This window comes from Passer domesticus, chromosome 32 (assembly GCF_036417665.1).
Source record: "Passer domesticus isolate bPasDom1 chromosome 32, bPasDom1.hap1, whole genome shotgun sequence".
NCBI lineage: Eukaryota > Metazoa > Chordata > Aves > Passeriformes > Passeridae > Passer > Passer domesticus.
In genome coordinates this window covers 2226455-2245623 of record NC_087505.1, presented here as the reverse complement: position 1 = coordinate 2245623, position 19169 = coordinate 2226455, and the positions used below count along the sequence as shown (strand labels likewise).

Sequence of the window (19169 nt, the reverse complement as noted above, 5' to 3'; positions counted from 1 at the left end):
GGTGTGAAAATAACCCCAAAACAGCCCTGGGGCTCTGCTCCTCAGGCTGCTCCACCGACAGCCCCTCCCCGCGCCCCCTGCCCCGCTCTCTGTGAGCCCCCCAGCACAAAAGGCTTTGGGGGGTTTGTTCTGCACCTTTCCCCTTTCTTTTATTCCACTTCCAGGCTTAGCTGGGGGGAAAACCGCAGATTTTGGGAAGACTCTGAGGGTGACGGGGCAAGGAGGGGCTGCAGCACCCATGGAGGCACCCAGGGGTGCTCTCTCCTGTACCCCCACCCAAATCACAGCCTCCAGCTCCTGTTGGGGGGTCCTCCCACCCAAATCACAGCCTCCAGCTCCTGTTGGGGCCAGGGGCTCGCCCCCCGCGCCCCCGCAGCCCGGGCTGGGCTCTGCCCGCGATTTTTCTCCCTCCGTGGTTCCCCAGCACCCACCTGGGCCAGCGGCTGCTCCTCGGTGGGCACGGGGTCCAGAGCCGGGGCTCTCCTGGAAGAAAAGGCCGAGAAGAGGAGGGGGTTAAAGGGGCAGCGGTGCCCACGCAGCCCCCGGGGCAGTGGGGCAGCTCGGTGGGGTCCCGGCGGGGCCGGCTTTGACCATTCCCCACCGCCACAGAAATGGGATTTTAGGGACACAACCGCACGCCTGCCCCTCTTTTGATTCCCCTCTTTTGATTCTCCTCTTTATTAAATTCACCTACATTTTTTTTATTCTTAATTTCTATTTCAGCCCCCTCCAGAAATTATCTTTTTTTTTTTTTTAACCTGCCAAAAAAGAAAAAAAAAACACTGCGAATTTTGCGATTTATCCTGAAAAAGGCTGCAAAAACAGGGATTTCGCTTTCAAATTTGGATTCACCCTGGGATTACCCCGATGACAGTGCATTTTTATTTCTAATTTTATTTAACATCGCGTTAGAACCAGCCCGATCTGGGAGGATTTAAGGAAGGGCACGAGCGATTTGCAGAAAATGCTCGGGTGTGTTCTGAGTGCCTTGACAAATAAAAACCCGCTCCGTGCTTTGCTGTCTTTCTGGGGAAAAAGAAACCAATCCAAACCGCGAGGAAGCAGAAGGAGCCGCCGCCGCGACCGCGGGATCTCCCTTGGAACGGCGGATTTGAGGATTTCCAGCCTTAAAACTTCCACGCACACCAGTGCATATACAAAAACTTAATTTTCGGGGGGCTAAAAACGGAGCCGAGGTGGGCAGGACGTGAGCCGCTGGGTACTCTGTGGGGTTTTTTTGCAGGAGTGCACGTACGACCCGAAAAATAGCCCAAAATAAGCTCGGGTTGATTTTTCCCTGTTCACTCTCTGAGCGCAGCTCCTTCCCCTCGCTGAGGAAAGAATCAAGGACAGACTGCAGGGATGAGGCTTTTAAAGACCAAAACCAAAACAACAGCAACAAAAAAAGGACAATAAGAACTAAAATATAAGTTAAAATAAAAATTAAAATTAAAATGAAGATTGAAGAATTTTTGGCAGGAAAAAAATTACAAAAAAACGTCGAAAAAAATCCCATGCGGCGGCAGGATTGGAACACCCGGGCCCGCTGCAACCGAGAGGAGGATTTCGGCCGGGGCATCACGTTTGCCTTCAATAACTTCTAAAAAAAACCCCTAAACCCGTTTAATTTGGGTTCCCTGCACGGCCTGAGGAGCGGGAGCCTCGCGGGGCCTCTCCGGGGCAGGAATTCTCGGGGTTTGGGATATGAACGGAGCGGCTCCCACCTCGTTGTGGTGGTGGGGGGAGAAATTTCAGAAAAGCCGCACGGGGAGAAGTTCCCGAGGTGGGGAGGAGCCGTTCCCCCTTGGCTCTGCCGCGGGCGCTGCAGGAGGATGTGCAGAACCTTTGCTCTGGGTTTATTTCCGCGCGCGTTTCATTCGCTGATCCCAAATTTGGGATCCAGCTCTGCGCATCCCGCCCCTCCCAAAACCCTGCCCGGTGTTGGGGGGCACCGGGAGCCTTCGCTCCCCGCTCCCCACGGGGGTCCGTGTCCCCCCGGCTCTGCCCGACCCCCGGCAGCGAGGATTTGGGGGTGCCTCCTCCTGCCCCCCCGGGAGGCACCCACAGCATCCCCTGGACAAGGCACAAAGCCCCGGGGCACAGCGGGGGCTGCCGGGGGGGCTCCGCACCCCGAATCTGGATTCCCCAGCCGGCACAGGGTGGAAGAAGTGAATCCCTCACCCAAAGTGGCTCCGGGGCACCCGCGGGCCGAGAGAACAGCGCGGGGCCGTGGGATGGACGCGCTCGGCCGGCACCCAAGTTTCTCAGCTCGGATGCCACGGGACGGAGGAAAGGGAAAAGGGGAGGAAAGGGAAAAGGGATGGAAAGGGAAAAGGGAAAGAAAGGGAAAAGAGAAAAGGGGAGGAAAGGGAAAAGGGATGGAAAGGGAAAAGGGAAAAGGGGAGGAAAGGGAAAAGGGATGGAAAGGGAAAAGGGGAGGAAAGGGAAAAGGGAAAAGGGAAAAGGGAAAAGGGAAAAGGGAAAAGGGAAGGAAAGGGAAAAGGGGAGGAAAGGGAAAAGGGGAGGAAAGGGAAAAGGAGAGAAAAGGGAAAAGGGAAGGAAAGGGAAAAGGAGAGAAAAGGGAAAAGGGAAGGAAAGGGAAAAGAGGAGGAAAGGGAAAAGGGAAGGAAAGGGAAAAGGAGAGAAAAGGGAAAAGGGAAGGAAAGGGAAAAGAGGAGGAAAGGGAAAATGGAAAGGGAAAAGGGAAAAGGGAAAAGGGAAAAGGGAAAAGGGAAAAGGGAAAAGGGAAAAGGGAAAAGGGAAAAGAGGAGGAAAGGGAAAATGGAAAGGGAAAAGGGAAAAGGGAAAAGGGAAAAGGGAAAAGGGAAAAGGGAAAAGGGAAAAGGGAAGGAAAGGGAAAGGGGAGGAAAGGGAAAAGGGAAAAGGGGAGGAAAGGGAAAAGGGAAGGAAGCTCCTCCTGCCCCGCGGTTTTGGGAGCAGCTCCGACCCCGCATCCCGGCCCCAGGCAGGAGCTGGACCCGCTCCCGGGGCATTTCCCCCCGGCCCCGCAGCCCGCGGCCCCCAGCCCATCATAAAGACGCTTTGAGAGTCCTCTCCCCCCTCCACCCCCGTCCCCCTTTTACTTTTTTTTTTTTATTATGGTTTTCTCACCGAGTCCAATAAATCGCGCGGCTCGTCTGGCCTCAGACGTGTTCAGCAACCCAAGCCCCGCCGCTTTTGTTCCGCCAAGTCTCACATTGTTTGTCCGGCTGTGCGGGGCCGGCCCCGCGCGGCGCGGGAGGCTGCGGGGGCTCGGCGGGGCGGGGGTGGGTGGGCGATGCTCGGCCGGGGGAGCAGGACCCGGCCTCCCGTTTTCCTCACCCCGGCTTCTTCACGCACCTGGATGCGCCCGGTGCCCGGCGGGTGCTGCCTGTGCTGCCCGCCAGCCTGGACCGCTGCCCTTCCTTCGGTGCCCGGCGTGCCAGGGTGCCCTCACGGCTTTGCCTGCCCTCTCTTCAGTGCCAACCTGCCCGCACGGCTCTGCCTGTCCTCCCCTCGGTGCCCGGCGTGCCAGGCTGCCCGCCCGGCTCTGCCTGCCCTTCCTTCAGTGCCCTGAGTGCCAGGATGCCTGCACGGCTCTGCCTGTCCTCCCTTCAGTGCCAACCTGCCCGCACGGCTCTTCTTGCCCTTCCTTTGGTGCCAACCTGCCTGCATGGCTCTGCCTGCCCTCTCTCCAATGCCAGGCTGCCCGGACTGCTCTGCCTGCCCTTCCTTCAGTGCCAACCTGCCCGCACGGCTCTGCCTGCCCTCCCTTCAGTGCCCTGAGTGCCAGGCTGCCCGCACGGCTCGGACTGCCCTTCCTTCAGTGCCAACCCGCCCTCCCTTCGGTGCCAACCTGCCTGCACGGCTCTGCCTGTCCTTCCTTCAGTGCCCTAAGTGCCAACTTGCCTGCACGGCTCTGCCTGTCCTCTCTCCAATGTCAGACTGCCCGCACGGCTCTGCCTGCCCTCCCTGCTTGCCCAGGCTGCCCTCACTCACCTGCCCGCTGTGCCCTGCCCAAATTGCCCTCAGTGCCCTGCCCTCACTGCCGTGCCCACTGTGCCCTGCCCTCAGTGCCCTGAGTGCCCTGAGTGCCCTGCCCTCACCTGCCCGGCTCTCCCGCGGCTCTCGGCGGTGGCCCCGAGCCCGGAGCCGCCGGCGGAGGAGCGGGGGCCGTGCCCGGCGTAAGGATATATAGGAGCGGCCGAGGAGGCTCCACGTAGCCCATACGTAAAGTGTACGTGTGAGAGTTAAAAAAAGTTGGGATGCAAATGCGGGGCCAGCTCCGCGGCGCGGGGGGGCTCCGAGGGGCTCCGGGGCTGGGGGGAGCCGAGAGCCGCGCTGGTTCCAAGCTTCCTTAACCTCTGCGTTGCTCGAAATCGATCGGCGAAGCGCAGCAAGCCTGGCAATTAGGAGCTCATTACCATATATGCAAATATGGCAACCTCTCTCTCTCCGCAGCCACGGAGGAGCGGGGAAGAGAGAACCTTGGGGGGTGGGAAGCGGGGTGCGGGGGAACGGGGATAACGGGGGGGGAAAAAAAGGTTATTTGAGGGTATTTGGGTGGTTTTGGGGCAAAGCAGCCGAGCCGCGGGGGCACGAAGCGCTCAGGGGGGCAGACACGCCCGGCTGGGGCCCCAATCCTCTCCTGAATTCAAATAAATTTATTTTTCTCCCTTTGCCATTAACGGCCGGCGAGCAGCACGGCCCGGCCCCGGTGCGGGGGCTCCTTCTGCAGCCCGGGACCCCCTCCCCAAAGGGCGCGGTGCCCTCTGCCCGCCCCGGGAGCATCCCGGGGATTCGGGGACACGCACGGAGCCGGTGCCGGGCTCGGAGCGCTCCGGGCCCGGCCCCGGGAGTGTTGCACAGGTAACTACCGAATTCTTGCATTTTATTAACACCAAAACCCCCGCCGGAGCGGAGATCCCCGCGCTGGACTGCGAGTTCCCTTGTTACCTGCGGTTTTATAAGCATTTTTAAATTTTTTTTTTTAAATTTTCTTTAATTTTTTAATTTTTTTTTTTTTAATTTTTGCTTGATAAGCACGGATTAAGGGCAAAGTCTCCCTGGCATTTCCTGAGTGTGGATTCAAGCCGGGGGTCACGCAGGAGCAGCGCAAGGCGCGGGTTTTTCCGCCGGGCTGCTCGGGCATCTCACAAAGTTTCCCCCTGCGCTGGGCTTCCCCCTCCATCTGGGAATTGATTTTGTTTCCCTCCTTCCACAAATTGTATTAAAAAATAACGCCCGTTTCGGGCTGGGCTCCGATTTTCTTCCCTACTCAGGATTATTTTCTTTTTCCCCTTAATAAATAACATTTTCTCCCTTTTGCCCGCCGTTCAAACGCCCAAATAACGAGAATTGATTCGAAATCAGGAATCAATTCCCTGTTTTGTCGTTTAGTTTAAGGGATAAAAATATAGATAAAAACACCCAAAGTGAACAAAACCTCGGCGGGGGATGGGGGCAGAATCCCCTCCGGAGCCCGGAGAGCAACAGCCGTGCAAAAAGGGAATTGCGGGTGTCCCTTCCCTTCTTTCTTCCCAGTTTTTAAGATTTATTTTAATATTTTTTAAATATATATTTGGGAAAAGCCTTTTTTTGTAGTTTCCTTTCCACCTCGGCAGCTGAGCCGCTTTTCCCAGCCCCGTCTGGGTCTCTGCATTCCTCTACCCCATTCCTCTTTAATTCCCGAGTCACCAGGATTTTTTTCTTATTTTTTAAATTATTACTGTTATTTTTACATTTTAAAAATCTATTTATTTACTGCGAATGGCCAAAGCACGGCCGCGGGCAGAGGAGCCCTGTGTTACCCCGACCATTTCTGTCCGTCCCCGCTTTTTTATTATTATTATTATTATTATTATTATTATTATTATTATTATTACTATTTCAGCCGACATTCCCGCAAATCTCCCGTGAGTTTGCAAACGTGGAAAGGAAATTTTAAAAATTTGAATTTCCCTTTCCGTTCCCCCTCTCTTGGCAAATTCGCAGCTCCCGGCGCCCAACGAGAGGAGTTTTTTCCCTGCAGAAATCCTCGCTACAGACCCGAGACCCTCTGGCATCCCTTCCCCACCCGCCCGCGAGGACGGCGGCTTCGCCCACCACATTATGCTAAAAAAAAAAAAAAAGAAAAAATAGGATTATTATTTTTTCCCCTCCTTATCCCAAAGTAGGGAACCTTTGCCTTCCGCTGGGACACGCGTTCATTTTTTGGCTTTTTTATTTTCTCTGATAGGGAACTTTAAAGAGGAGGGGTTGGAGCAAAGCGGTGGAGAAATTTCTCCCATTTTTTTTCGGAATCCTCTCGGCAATGCCGGCTCCTCCAGCGGGAGGCACGCAGCCTCCAGCTCAGCAGCTTTGTGCCCATCTCATTTCGGATTTATTTATTTCATATTTATTTTTTTTTCCGGGCACGGAAAGGGGCGTTAGTGCCTCAAAACGGGCGTTTTAAACTTATTTTTGAAGGGACTTTCTGCTGGAAGGCAGACCCCGCGGGGACGGTCGGTCTCAGATGATCCAGGAGGATTTTTCACCGCGATTTTCGGCTCCGGGGGTCCCGGGGGAGGCGGGGGCAGAGACCCGCGGGGCAGCCGCACCCATTAAAAACTGAAAAAAACCAACTAAAGGAAACCCAAACAAAGGTTTTATTCCCCCCAGAAGGGTCGGGTTTGCAGGGGAGAGGGGGGGACGCCCCCAGCCCGGTGCTTTGCGGGTGCTTTGGGGGCGGCTCTGCCCCCCAAAACCCGGGATGAGACTCGGGGAGAGGCCCCGAGTGGGAGCTGGGGCAGCAAATTCAGCAGCAGCACCCCCAAAAAAACCCCAAAACCCCCCAAAACCCATCAGAAGCCGCTGGGCTGTGCCCAAACCCCAGCCAGGGGCACCGTCCTGGCTGTGCCCTCCCTGTGGGCACACGAGGGATTTCCATCCCGATGCCAACTCCGTGCCCCCCAGCAGCTGCAGGGGGATTCTCTGGGTGTGCCAGGGGGCAAAATTCCCCCTGAAAATGCCCTCTGAAATTCCCCCCTGCATTTTCACCCTTCATTTCATCCTTCCCCTCTCGGGAAGGAGCAGTGGGTGCTCCCTGCTCTCCCTGGGCAGCCTGCAGCTCCCCTGCTGGGGTTTTTGAAGGAAATTCCCTTTTTTTTTTCGGCCTGCCAGCTCAGAAGTGTGAGCTCTGAAAGAAGGGCCACGTTTGGGGCAAGGAGGGGTTTTGGCTTTTGAAGTTTTGGCACCGAGATGTCCCCACAGACAGGACTTTAGACAAGCTGTGGGTTATTTCCTGTCCTCACAACGGGCCCTAAATGTGTGTGGCTGCTGCTCTGGGACATTCAAACACAGGATTTTGTTTGAGATCCTCCCAGCAGCCCCAGTTACCCCAAAACCTGGGGTACAGCAATCCCAGTCACCCCAAAACCTGGGTCCCAGAAATCCCAGTCACCCCAAAATCTGGGGTACAGCAATCCCAGTCACCCCAAAACCTGGGTCCCAGCAGCCCCAGTCACCCCAAAACCTGAGGTACAGCAGCCCCAGTCACCCCAAAACCTGGGTCCCAGCAGCCCCAGTGACCACAAAACCTGGGTCCCAGCAATCCCAGTCACCCCAAAACCTGGGGTACAGCTGCCTGAGCAGGTTTGGGACAAGGGGAAAGGCTCTGGGGCTGGGTGCTCTCTAAAAAAATGTTTTTCCCTTGGTGCCAACCTCCACTCCATGGCTGGCATTTTTCTGCCCTCACTGGGCACTGCTGCTGCTGCCTGGGCCGTGCCTCAGCGTCCTCCAGACAAAGAAAATGCCAACAAAAGCTGCGTTTGGAGGCAAGTGGGTGCACTGAGGGACAGAGAAGCTCCAAAGCCATGGCCAGGCTGTGCCAGCCGTGTTCAGGCAGCTCCTGCCCGTCCTCAGCCTCTGTCCTGGGCACCCTCAGCCTCTGAGGATGCTTTTCTCCATCCTGGACCAGCCAGACAAACCCTTCTTGTCTCAGGGCTGGAAAGATTCGTGGTTTCCTCCTGGCTGTCCCCTTGGTGGAGGGTTCAGTAATTCAGGATTTTAATGGTTCAACCCCAAAGGCTGAGCAGAATTGGACGCCTTCAAAGGCACCCATGGAACCCAGCAGGGGAAAAAGGGGGCTGAAGCCTGAAAACAAATTCATTTCCAGCAGATCACCTCAGAGGGGATGTCATCCCCAGCCTCATCTCACCTCCAGCGTGAAACAAAAAAAAACCAAACCAGGAAAAATCCCACAAACCCCAAACACCAAAACTCCTTCTTCCTGTACGGGCAGGGAGCTGTGTTTTGTCCTGGTGAAATCGGGTGAAGCTTCCCCCCAGCACCTACCCCAGCTCAGCTGCCTGGCGTCCTCCCTGCAGCAGGTGCCTTTTCTTCTGCCTCCAAAAGGGCCTGGAGCTGGGCAGCTCTTTTGGAGATGCCTGGCACGAACACGGCCTGATTACAGCCCAGCTCGTTAAAAAAATGTTCCCTAGGTATTGAAGGGGATAACAAGGATATTTAAACATTCCCAGCGTGCACCTTTAAGCGGCGGAAAATAAGGGAAATTGCCATCGTTTAATTCACTATTGCTCCTTTTGAACTCCCACTGGCTCTGCCTGCAATTGTTCCCTTCTGGGAGCTGGGAGCTGGATTACAGCGGCACCAGGGCTGCAGGTCCAGAGGGCTGGGAGGGCTGAGCACAGCAGGGTCGGCTTCCCCACACGGCAAAAGGCTGATGGGGCTGCTTTCCATGTGGGTTTTGAAAGATTTCCCTCAATAGCTCAGAGCAGGGTCTGGGTTTGAGGCCCAGAGCCCCAGTTTGTAATTACTCCTCTCATATTTTGTGCGTGCCAGGGAGAGGGTGGAGCAGCATTTCTTTTTTGTCTGTATCTCTGAGGAAGCTTTTCCCAAAGCGAGAGCAAAAAAAAAAAAAAAAAAAAAGTAAAAAAAAAAAAAGAAAAATCCACAGCTGGTGTTGGTGGATGAGACACTCAGCCGTGTTCTGGTAGGGGGAAAAAAGACAAAGTCTAATTTTAGATGTTCTGAAATGCTTACAACATGCATCCCTCCAACGGCCTGGCACGGGCACCAGTGGTTATTTCCACACCAGGGACCTGGATCCGCTGGGCCTGGCACCAGGCTCTCCCCAGGTGACCCCAGGGGTGTCCCCTCCCCTCTGGGGCCTCCCTGCCATCAATATTTACAGAGAGCAGATACGGCTCCTCTCATCTGGGGCAATTTTCTCCCATTTTGGCTTCACCAAACCCCTTTTGGGAATGTCTCCATCCCCCCAAAAAGCAGCTTTGGGAGCCCCAGCGGTGAAAACCCAAATGATGCCCTGACAGGCCATTGTTTGACAAGCAGCTCATTGTTTCCAAGGTCTCCTTCCCTCCAGCCCTGTGCCACCCCCTCCCCACTTCCCCCAGGTCTCCCAGCCCTGTGCACCCCCAGCCCATTCCCCCCTCCCACATTTTCCTGGGGATTTTGCACCCAGACCCAACCAATTCCTCATTTTCCCATTTATCCCCAGAAGAGCTGGGCTGAAACACCCCACAAACAGGGGAGAAGCTTTAGGGAGAGCAAAGCCCTGAATTCCCAGCCCAAAACGTGGCACGGGGGCAGCACAAAGGGGCTCGGGGGGTGCAGCCCCTGCCCCAGCCCAGCCTCAGGGCAGGGTGAGGGTCTCAGCTTACCCAGCCTCTCATAAAAGTCTCCTCCATTCTAGCAAATAACCTTTATGTCCAGGGACTTGCAAAGTTTGCTTTCTCCCTCCAGGGTTAGGCACAGCAGGAGCGACAGAGAAAGCCAGAGCTTGTAGGAGGTTCCTCTGCATAATAACCTCAGAGGAGTTTAGGTCTAAAGACTAAAAGGCTCTATTTACTTTCACTGACAAGGAACAATCTAAGCAGATGTCCTTTGATGGGATTAGTTATTAATCCTTGAATCATGGGTAAATGGGAAAATGATCCATTATTTTCTGCAAAATCCTTCACTACTTTAGATTTCAAGGATGGGGTGGAGGATTGTTAGCGGAGAGGTCCCGACCTGTCTGTTTTGGACATTTTAAAATGTATTTTTACAGTTTGTGCCGTGGAGCGTGACTCTGAAACAAAATTTAAAACAAAAAATCAAGAAAAAGGGGTTTGGTTCCACAAACAGCTGAGAACAATGCACTGTGCCAGACACGGCAGTGATGGGCTTGGGCATTCCTTGGGTAGATACTGTGAGGTTTATAATAATAAAAATAGTAATAAATAAATAATAAATAAACAATAAATAAATAATAAATAAATAATAATAATGATGATGGTGATGATGGTGATGATGGTGATGATGGTGATGATAATAATAATAATAATAATAATAATAATAATATTGATGATGCCACCTCCAAAAGCCCACTCTCCAAGCCGCTTTGCTATCTCTCCTGATTGTTTAGATCCTCCCAAACTTCTCTGTCCTGTAACAATAATAATAATAATAATAATAATAATAATAATAATAATAATAATATTGATGATGCCACCTCCCTAAGCCCACTCTCCAAGCAGCTTTGCTAACTCTCCTGATTGTTTAGACCTTCCCAAACTTCTCTGTCCTGTAACAATAATAATAATAGTAATAATAATAATAATAATAATAATAATAATAATAATGATGATGATGATGATGATGCCACCTCCAAAAGCCCACTCTCCAAGCAGCTTTGCTATCTCTCCTGATTGTTTAGATCCTCCCAAACTTCTCTGTCCTGTAACAATAATAATAATAATAATAATAATAGTAATAATAATAATAATAATAATAGTAATAATAATAATATTGATGATGCCACCTCCCTAAGCCCATTCTCCAAGCAGCTTTGCTATCTCTCCTGATTGTTTAGATCTTCCCAAACTTCTCTGTCCTGTAACAATAATAATAATAATAATAATAATAATAATAATATTGATGATGCCACCTCCCTAAGCCCACTCTCCAAGCAGCTTTGCTATCTCTCCTGATTGTTTAGATCCCCCCAAACTTCTCTGTCCTGTAACAATAATAATAATAATAATAATAATAATAATAATAATAATAATAATAATAATATTGATGATGCCACCTCCAAAAGCCCACTCTCCAAGCAGCTTTGCTATCTCTCCTGATTGTTTAGATCCCCCCAAACTTCTCTGTCCTGTAACAATAATAATAATAATAATAATAATAATAATAATAATAATAATAATAATAATATTGATGATGCCACCTCCAAAAGCCCACTCTCCAAGCAGCTTTGCTATCTCTCCTGATTGTTTAGACCCCCCCAGACTTCTCTGTCCTGTGGGCAGCTGTGGTCCAGTGCCTGCTGGGCCCTCCATCCTCTGGGATGCGGGCAGAGCTGCAGAGGCTGCGTGGCCTCAGGGCCTCATTTCCCCAAACCCCCGCAGGTTTTTGCTGAGGGGAGGCGCAGTGTCCCCCCCAGGGCTGGGTGGCACAAACAGCCCAGCAGGGAGGGCTGGGGGTGCCCGGTGGGGCTCCCCCCCAAGGCTCAGCCCCGGGGGGATCCAGGAGCTGGTTTGTCCATCCCTGTGGCCACAGCTCAGCTCTCTGGGGTGAAAACCAGCAGCCCCAGCCAGGCACACACCCCGAGCCTGCCTCCACGCAGGGAAAGCAGGAATAGACTCCCAATGAATAATTTACTCCGCTTTCTTTTGATTTGTTCTGATTGTGCACAGCAGTGCAGGCTCGGAGGGGGAAACATGTTCTGATTAAAGATTTATACCGGGCCTATAATTTTGTTGTTGTTGCTTAAATCTACTTCAAAGTGTGAGCGGGGTGGGTGTAAGATAAACACTCTGCAGCAGCTGGGAGCTCCTGGAGCATCTCGGGGTGTGAGTGCACACACCAGTGCAAAGCTTGTGATCCCACAGATGGAAACTCTGCTCTGCAAAGGCATCCTCCTCACACCAAATGCAGTCAAAAAGAGATTGAAATTGCCTCTGTTCCCTCAAACTGCTGACTCCAGGTTCCTTCTCCTGAGCTGGGACCACACTTCAAAAATTTAAAAAATAGAAACTGTTTTTTTTTTTTTCATTTACTACTCTTCACTATTTCACTGTTCTTTCATTATTCTTTTACTACTCTTTTTCTGTTCTTCTACTGTTCTTTGACCACACAGAGAACAGTTTGTGGCTGCAGGGAGTGATGAGGCCTGGAGCTGGAAGGGGCTCTAACCAAGGGTCATCCCAGACACAAATTTCAGCTCCCACCCTCCTCTGTTACTGAAACTTGGAAATGCAGGCGAGAAAAACTCCAGCTCCTTTCCCAGGCTGCCAGCTGAGCGAGCAGGGCAAAGGATTTTCTCTTTTTTTCCTCCCTTTTCCCCTGGCTGCCACATCCCTGGCGAGCAGAGAGCACCTCTGGCACAAATGGAGCAGGACACAAAGGGAATCATCCCCCATTCCCAAAATTGCCTCCTGATAAACCCCCAGGGTTGCCATTCCCAGCTCCAGCTGGAGTTTGGAGAGAGCTTTGTCCAAGGGGCCTGGCTCCCACAGCTCCCAGCCTGATCCTTGGAAAAAGCAGCTTGCATCAAATGGCATTTTCAGCAAAAATGGGTATTTTGGGGCTGGCTGGCAGAGTGCAGCCAGCAGAACACGTCCATACAAAGCCCTGCAAGGAGAAGCCCCTCAGAGCTGCATGGCTTTGATCCCACTGTTCAAACTTTTTCCCAGGGGTGGGAAACCAATCTCAGGGCGAGGTGGTTTCTCCAAAGGCAGCCTCAGAAGGGAAACCAATCTCAGGGCGAGGTGGTTTATCCAAAGCCAGCCTCAGAAGGGAAACCAGTCTCAGGGTGAGGTGGTTTATCCAAAGCCAGCCTCAGAAGGGAAACCAATCTCAGGGCGAGGTGGTTTATCCAAAGGCAGCCCCAGAAGGGAAACCAATCTCAGGGCGAGGTGGTTTCTCCAAAGGCAGCCCCAGAAGGGAAACCAATCTCAGGGAGAGGTGGTTTCTCCAAAGCCAGCCCCAGAAGGGAAACCAATCTCAGGGCGAGGTGGTTTCTCCAAAGGCAGCCTCAGAAGGGAAGGCAGGGGTGATCCATCTCCTGCACCACTCACCCAGGCTGGAAATCTCCCAGGCTGCTGTCATTGTCTTGGTCAGCAGAGTCAGGGCATGGTTTGGGTTGTGAGGAAAGGTAAAACTCACCTTGTCCCACCCCCTGCCATGGGCAGGGACACCTCCCACTGCCCCAGGCTGCTCCAAGCCCTGTCCAGCCTGGCCTTGGGCACTGCCAGGGATGGGGCAGCCACAGCTGCTCTGTGCCAGGGCCTGCCCACCCTCACAGGGAAGAATTCCTTCCCTAATGCTGCCTCTGGGAGGGAGCCGTTCCCCCTTGTCCTGTCCCTTCTGTCCCCTTATCCAAAGTGCAGAGCCCCTTTGGGCAGTGAAGGAGCTCTGGGCTCTCCCTGGAGCCTCCTCCCCTCAAAGCTGAGCACCCCCAGCTCTCCCAGCCTGTCCCCAGAGCAGAGCAGCTCCAGAGCCCTCAGATCATCTCTGGAGCAGCTCCTTGTCCTCCCTGTGCCGGGACCCCAGAGCTGGAGCAGCCCTGCAGGGGAGGGTCTCAGCAGGACAGAGGGGCAGAATCCCCCCTCACACACTGCTGGGGATGAGCCCAGGGCAGGGTTGGCTTTCTGGGCCCCCAGTGCACACACTGAGTTCCTATCAAACACATCTGGTGGCTTTACTCCTTCCCAAGGAACTCATTCCAGACTGAGGAGCTCAAACCAGGCAGAGGAACTCGTTCTAGACTGAGGAATTCATTCCAGACTGAGGAGATCATTCCAGATGGACGAACTCATTCCAGATGGACGAACTCATTCCACACTGATGAAGTTGTTCCAGACTGAGGAACTTGTTCCAGACTAAGGAGCTCAATCCAGACTGAGGAATTCATTCCAGACTGAAGAACTAGTTCTAGATTGAGGAATTTATTCCAGACTGAGGAATTTGTTCCAGACTGAGGGACCTGTTCCAGACTGAGGGACTTGTTTCAGACTGAGGAACTCGTTTCAGACTGGAACTCATTCCAGACTGAGGAATTATTTCCAGACTGAGGAGCTCAATCCAGACTGAGGAATTCATTCCAGACTGAAGAACTCGTTCTAGATTGAGGAATTCATTCCAGACTGAAGAACTCATTCTAGATTGAGGAATTCATTCCAGACTGAGGAATTATTTCCAGACTGAGGAGCTCAATCCAGACTGAGGAATTCATTCCAGACTGAGGAACTCATTTCAGACTGAGGAATTAATTTCAGAATGAGGAACTTGTTCTAGACTGAGGGATTCTTTCCAGATTGAGGAACTTGCTCCAGACTGAGAAACTTGTTTCAGACTGAGGAACTCGTTCCAGACTGAGGAATTAATTTCAGAATGAGGAACTCGTTTCAGACTGAGGAATTCATTCCAGACTGAAGAACTCATTCTAGATTGAGGAATTCATTCCAGACTGAGGAATTAATTCCAGACTGAGGAGCTTGTTCCAGACTGAGGAATTCATTCCAGACTGAGAAACTCGTTCCAGACTGAGGAACTCATTCTAGACTGAGGAATTAATTCCAGACTGAGGAGCTCATTCCAGACTGAGGAGCTCATTCCAGACTGAGGAACTCGTTCTAGATTGAGGAATTCTTTCCAGACTGAGAAAGTTGTTCCAGACTGAGGAATTCGTTCCAGGATCTCCCCAGCCACGCAGCAGGTGAGCAGTGAACAGTGCAAACAGCCCAGGGGGACCCGAACCGCCCCACGCTGCAGCCCCGGCATGCCCCAAAGCCTCGCGGCCTCTGGAACCCCCATTTCCAGCTCCTCGGCCGCGGTGATTGACAGCTGTCAATCAACGCCGCGCCGCGCTGCGCTCTGCTGCCACCTGGCGGCCGCTGCGGGGAAACGCGCCCGCAACAACCCCCCCAGAGCCCCCGGACCGGGACCGGGACCGGGAGAAAGCCGGCCTGGAGTTTGGGAAAGGGAATAAACCCCGCCTGGAATTTGCTAGAGGAAATAATCCCGGCCTAAAATTTGTGAAAGAAAATAAACACGGCCTGGAATTTGTTACAGGGAATAAACCCAGCCTAGAATTTGTTAAAGGAACTAAATCTGGCCTAGAATTTGTGAAAGGAAATAAACCCAGCCTAGAATTTGTTAAATGGAATAATCCCAGCCTAGAATTTGTGAAAGAAAATAAACCCGACTTTGAATTTGTTAAAGGAAATAAACCCGACTTTGAATGTGTCACAGGAACTAAACCCGGCTTTAAGTTTGTTACAGGAACTAAACCCAGCCTAGAATTTGTTACAGGAAATAAACCTGGCCTAGAATTTATTATAGGAACTAAACCAGGCCTTGAATTTGTTAAAGGAAATGAACCCGACTTTGAATGTGTCACAGGAACTAAACCCGGCTTTAAGTTTGTTACAGGAACTAAACCAAGCCTAGAATTTGTTACAGGAAATAAACCTGGCCTAGAATTTATTATAGGAACTAAACCAGGCCTTGAATTTGTTAAAGGAAATAAACCCAGCCTAGAAATTTTAGAGGGAATAAACCCAACCTAGAATTTGTTACAGGAAATAAACCTGGCCTAGAATTTGTGAAAGAAAATAAACCCGACTTTGAATTTGTTAAAGGAAATAAACCCGACATTGAATGTGTCACAGGAACTAAACCCGGCTTTAAGTTTGTTACAGGAATTAAACCCAGCCTAGAATTTGTTACAGGAAATAAACCCAGCCTAGAAATTTTTAGAGGGAATAAATCTGGCCTAGGATTTGTTGCAGGAACTAAACCCAGCCTTGAATTTGTTAAAGGAAATAAACCCAGACTAGAATTTGTGAAAGGAAGTAAAACCGACTTTGAATGTGTCACAAGAACTAAACCTGTCTTAGCATTTGTTACAGGAAATAAACCCGGCCTAGAATTTATTAAAGGAAATAAACCTGGCCTAGAATTTGTTAAAGGGAATAAATCCGGCCTAGAATTTGGGAAAGGAAATAAACCTGGCCTAGAATTTTTTAAAGGAGATAAACTCGACTTTGAATGTGTCACAGGAACTAAACCCAGCCTAGAATTTGTTAAAGGGAATAAACTCAGCCTAGAATTTGTTAGAGGAACTAAACCCGGCCTAGAATTTGTTACAGGAACTAAATCTGGCCTAGAATTTTTTACAGAAAATAAACCCAGCCTAGAATTTGTTAAAGGGAATAAACCCGACTTTGAATTTGTTACAGGAACTAAACCCAGCCTAAAATTTGTTACAGGAAATAAACCTGGCCTAGAATTTGTGAAAGAAAATAAACCCGACTTTGAATTTGTTAAAGGAAATAAACCCGACTTTGAATGTGTCACAGGAACTAAACCCGGCTTTAAGTTTGTTACAGGAACTAAACCCAGCCTAGAATTTGTTACAGGAAATAAACCCAGCCTAGAAATTTTTAGAGGGAATAAATCTGGCCTAGGATTTGTTACAGGAACTAAACCCAGCCTTGAATTTGTTAAAGGAAATAATCCCAGCCTAGAATTTGTGAAAGGAAGTAAAACCGACTTTGAATGTGTCACAAGAACTAAACCTGTCTTAGCATTTGTTACAGGAAATAAACCCGGCCTAGAATTTATTAAAGGAAATAAACCTGGCCTAGAATTTGTTAAAGGAGATAAACTCGACTTTGAATGTGTCACAGGAACTAAACCCGGCCTAGAATTTGTTACAGGAACTAAATCTGGCCTAGAATTTTTTACAGAAAATAAACCCAGCCTAGAATTTGTTAAAGGGAATAAACCCGACTTTGAATTTGTTACAGGAACTAAACCCAGCCTAAAATTTGTTACAGGAAATAAACCTGGTCTTGAATTTTGGAAAGGAAATAAACCCAGCCTAGAATGTATTACAGGAAATAAACCTGGCTTTTCATTTTTTAAAGGAAATAAACCTGACTTGAGTTGTTAAAATCAAAAAAAGCACCGGGCTGACCAGGGAAGGGCTCTCCCCCTGCACGGCTCTTGCAGGCACAAGGGGATCCTTGGAGTGCCCCGGGCTGGCTCAGCTGCAATCCCAGAGCTTTGGGATTTCTGGGGCCAAAAATTTGGGATTTTTGAGCCTCGGAGCTCATCGAGTGCCCCAGCAGCGCCAAGGCCACCAAAGCACGCCCCAAGTGCCACATCCAAGGGTGTGTCAAACCCCCCCGGGGACAGGGACACCACCGCGGCACCGGCAAGGCTGTGCCAGTGCCTGCCTGCCCTTTCCACGAAGGAATTTTCCCAAAATCCCACCTAAACCTCCCCTGGCCCAGCCTGAGGCGTTTCCCCTTGTCCTGTCCCTGTTCCCTGGAGCAGATCCCGATCCCCCCCGGCTGTCCCCTCCTGGCAGGAGCTGTGCAGAGCCCCAGGGTCCCCCCTGAGCCCCCTTTTCTCCAGGCTGAGCCCCCCCCAGCTCTTCCAGCCCCTTCCCCAGCTCCGGACCCTCCCCAGCCCCTCAGTCTCTTTCTGCTCACGAGGGGCCCCAAAACTGCACCCAGGATTTGGGGTGAGGGTCCCACCAACCTCCCGCATGCGGAGGTGCCCAGCCAGGCTGTGCCACAGGGACCCCAGCCCAGAGCCCCCTCCCCAGAGCCCTCCCTTGGCATCCTGACAGAAATCCAGCTCCAGGTGTGAGGCTCAGCCCCCCGTGGGTCACGCTGGGCATCAGGGGGTGCTCCCACCCCTCCAGGAAAAGGTTTGGGGTTGGAAAGGCAGTGCCCGACCTGCAGGGGGGCTGTGAGGGACCCTCAAGGGGGGGTGTCGGGGGGTGCCCACCCCTGCCCGAGGGGCTGAAACCAGAAACGGCGTGGTGGGAAACCAGAAACCATCTGCACCAGGAGCACCCCAGGGGAGCCAGGAGCATCCCAGGGGAGCCAGGAGCATCCCAGGGGAATCAGGAGCATCCCAGGGGAGTCAGGAGCATCCCAAGGGAATCAGAAGCATCCAAGGAGCATCCCAGGACATTTAAGAATATTCCAGAGTCGCCAGGAGCATCCCCGGGGACTCAGGAGCAGCCCAGGGGCATCACAGAGCATCCCAGGGGTGCCAAGAACATCCCAGAAGGGCCAAGATCTTCCCAGGACATCTAAGAGTATCCCAGAGGAGCCAGGAGCATCCCAGGGGCATCAAAAGCATCCCAGGGAAGTCAGGAGCATCCCAGGACATCCAAGAGCATCCCAGGGCATCAAAAGCATCCAAGGGGAGTCAGGAGCACCCCAGGGCATCCAGGAGCATCCCAGGGCATCCAAGAACATCCCAGGGCATCCAGGAGCACCCCAGGGCATCCAGGAGCATCCCAGGACATCCAGGAGCATTCCAGGGTATCCAGGAGCATCCCAGGACATCCAGGAGCAGTCCAGGACATCCAGGAGCACCCCAGGGCATCCAGGAGCAGTCCAGGACATCCAGGAGCATCCCAGGGCATCCAAGAACATCCCAGGGCATCCAGGAGCACCCCAGGGCATCCAGGAGCATCCCAGGGCATCCAAGAACATCCCAGGGCATCCAGGAGCATCCCAGGACATCCAGAAGCATCCCAGGGGTGCCAAGAACATCCCAGAGGGGCCAAGATCTTCCCAGGACATCTAAGAGCACCCCAGGGCATCCAAGAACATCCCAGGACATCCAGGAGCATCCCCGGGGACTCAGGAGCAGCCCAGGGGCATCACAGAGCATCCCAGGGGTGCCAAGAATATCCCAGAAGGGCCAAGATCTTCCCAGGGCATCCAGGAGCATTCCAGGACATCCAAGAACATCCCAGGGTATCCAGGAGCACCCCAGGGCATCCAGGAGCATCCCAGGGTATCCAAGAACATCCCAGGGCATCCAGGAGCACCCCAGGGCATCCAGGAGCAGCCCAGCCCTGCCACCCTGCCCTGGGGCAGCCTCTCCACCCAGCCAGGGCTGCCCTGGCCCTCGGCCTGGCTGCCCCTGCCCAGCCAGGGGACAGGGACAGGATCTGGGGACCCCGGGCAGCACAGCGGGGTCACCCCCGCTCCTGCATCCCTGCAGCTGCTCCAGCTGGGTCCCCGTGTCGCCCTGAGTTTTTAAAGATTTTCTAAACCTTCTAATGTTTATATTTTTATAACACACTTTCTGTAAACAACTTATTGTTTTGAATTATTTTATACAAAAAAAGAGAAAAATTTAAT

General features: G+C 52.1%; 1 protein-coding gene across 3 annotated transcripts in view; it reads right to left on the bottom strand.

Moving 5' to 3' along the window:
- Positions 1-4222, bottom strand: part of LOC135288400 (basic proline-rich protein-like) — a 29929-nt gene extending 25707 nt beyond the window's left edge. For 2 of the 3 annotated variants that reach the window (XM_064401786.1, XM_064401785.1), the window contains exons 1-2: positions 4086-4222; positions 432-483 (exon numbers count right to left, since the gene is read on the bottom strand). In XM_064401786.1, coding sequence (XP_064257856.1) covers positions 432-483; positions 4086-4207 — 174 coding nt within the window. In that variant the 5' untranslated portion in view covers positions 4208-4222. Of the gene's footprint in view, positions 1-431; positions 484-3111; positions 4056-4085 lie in introns of those variants that run through there. The other variant, XR_010351528.1, reaches the window with a different exon arrangement.
- Positions 4223-19169: the final 14947 nt, after the last annotated feature.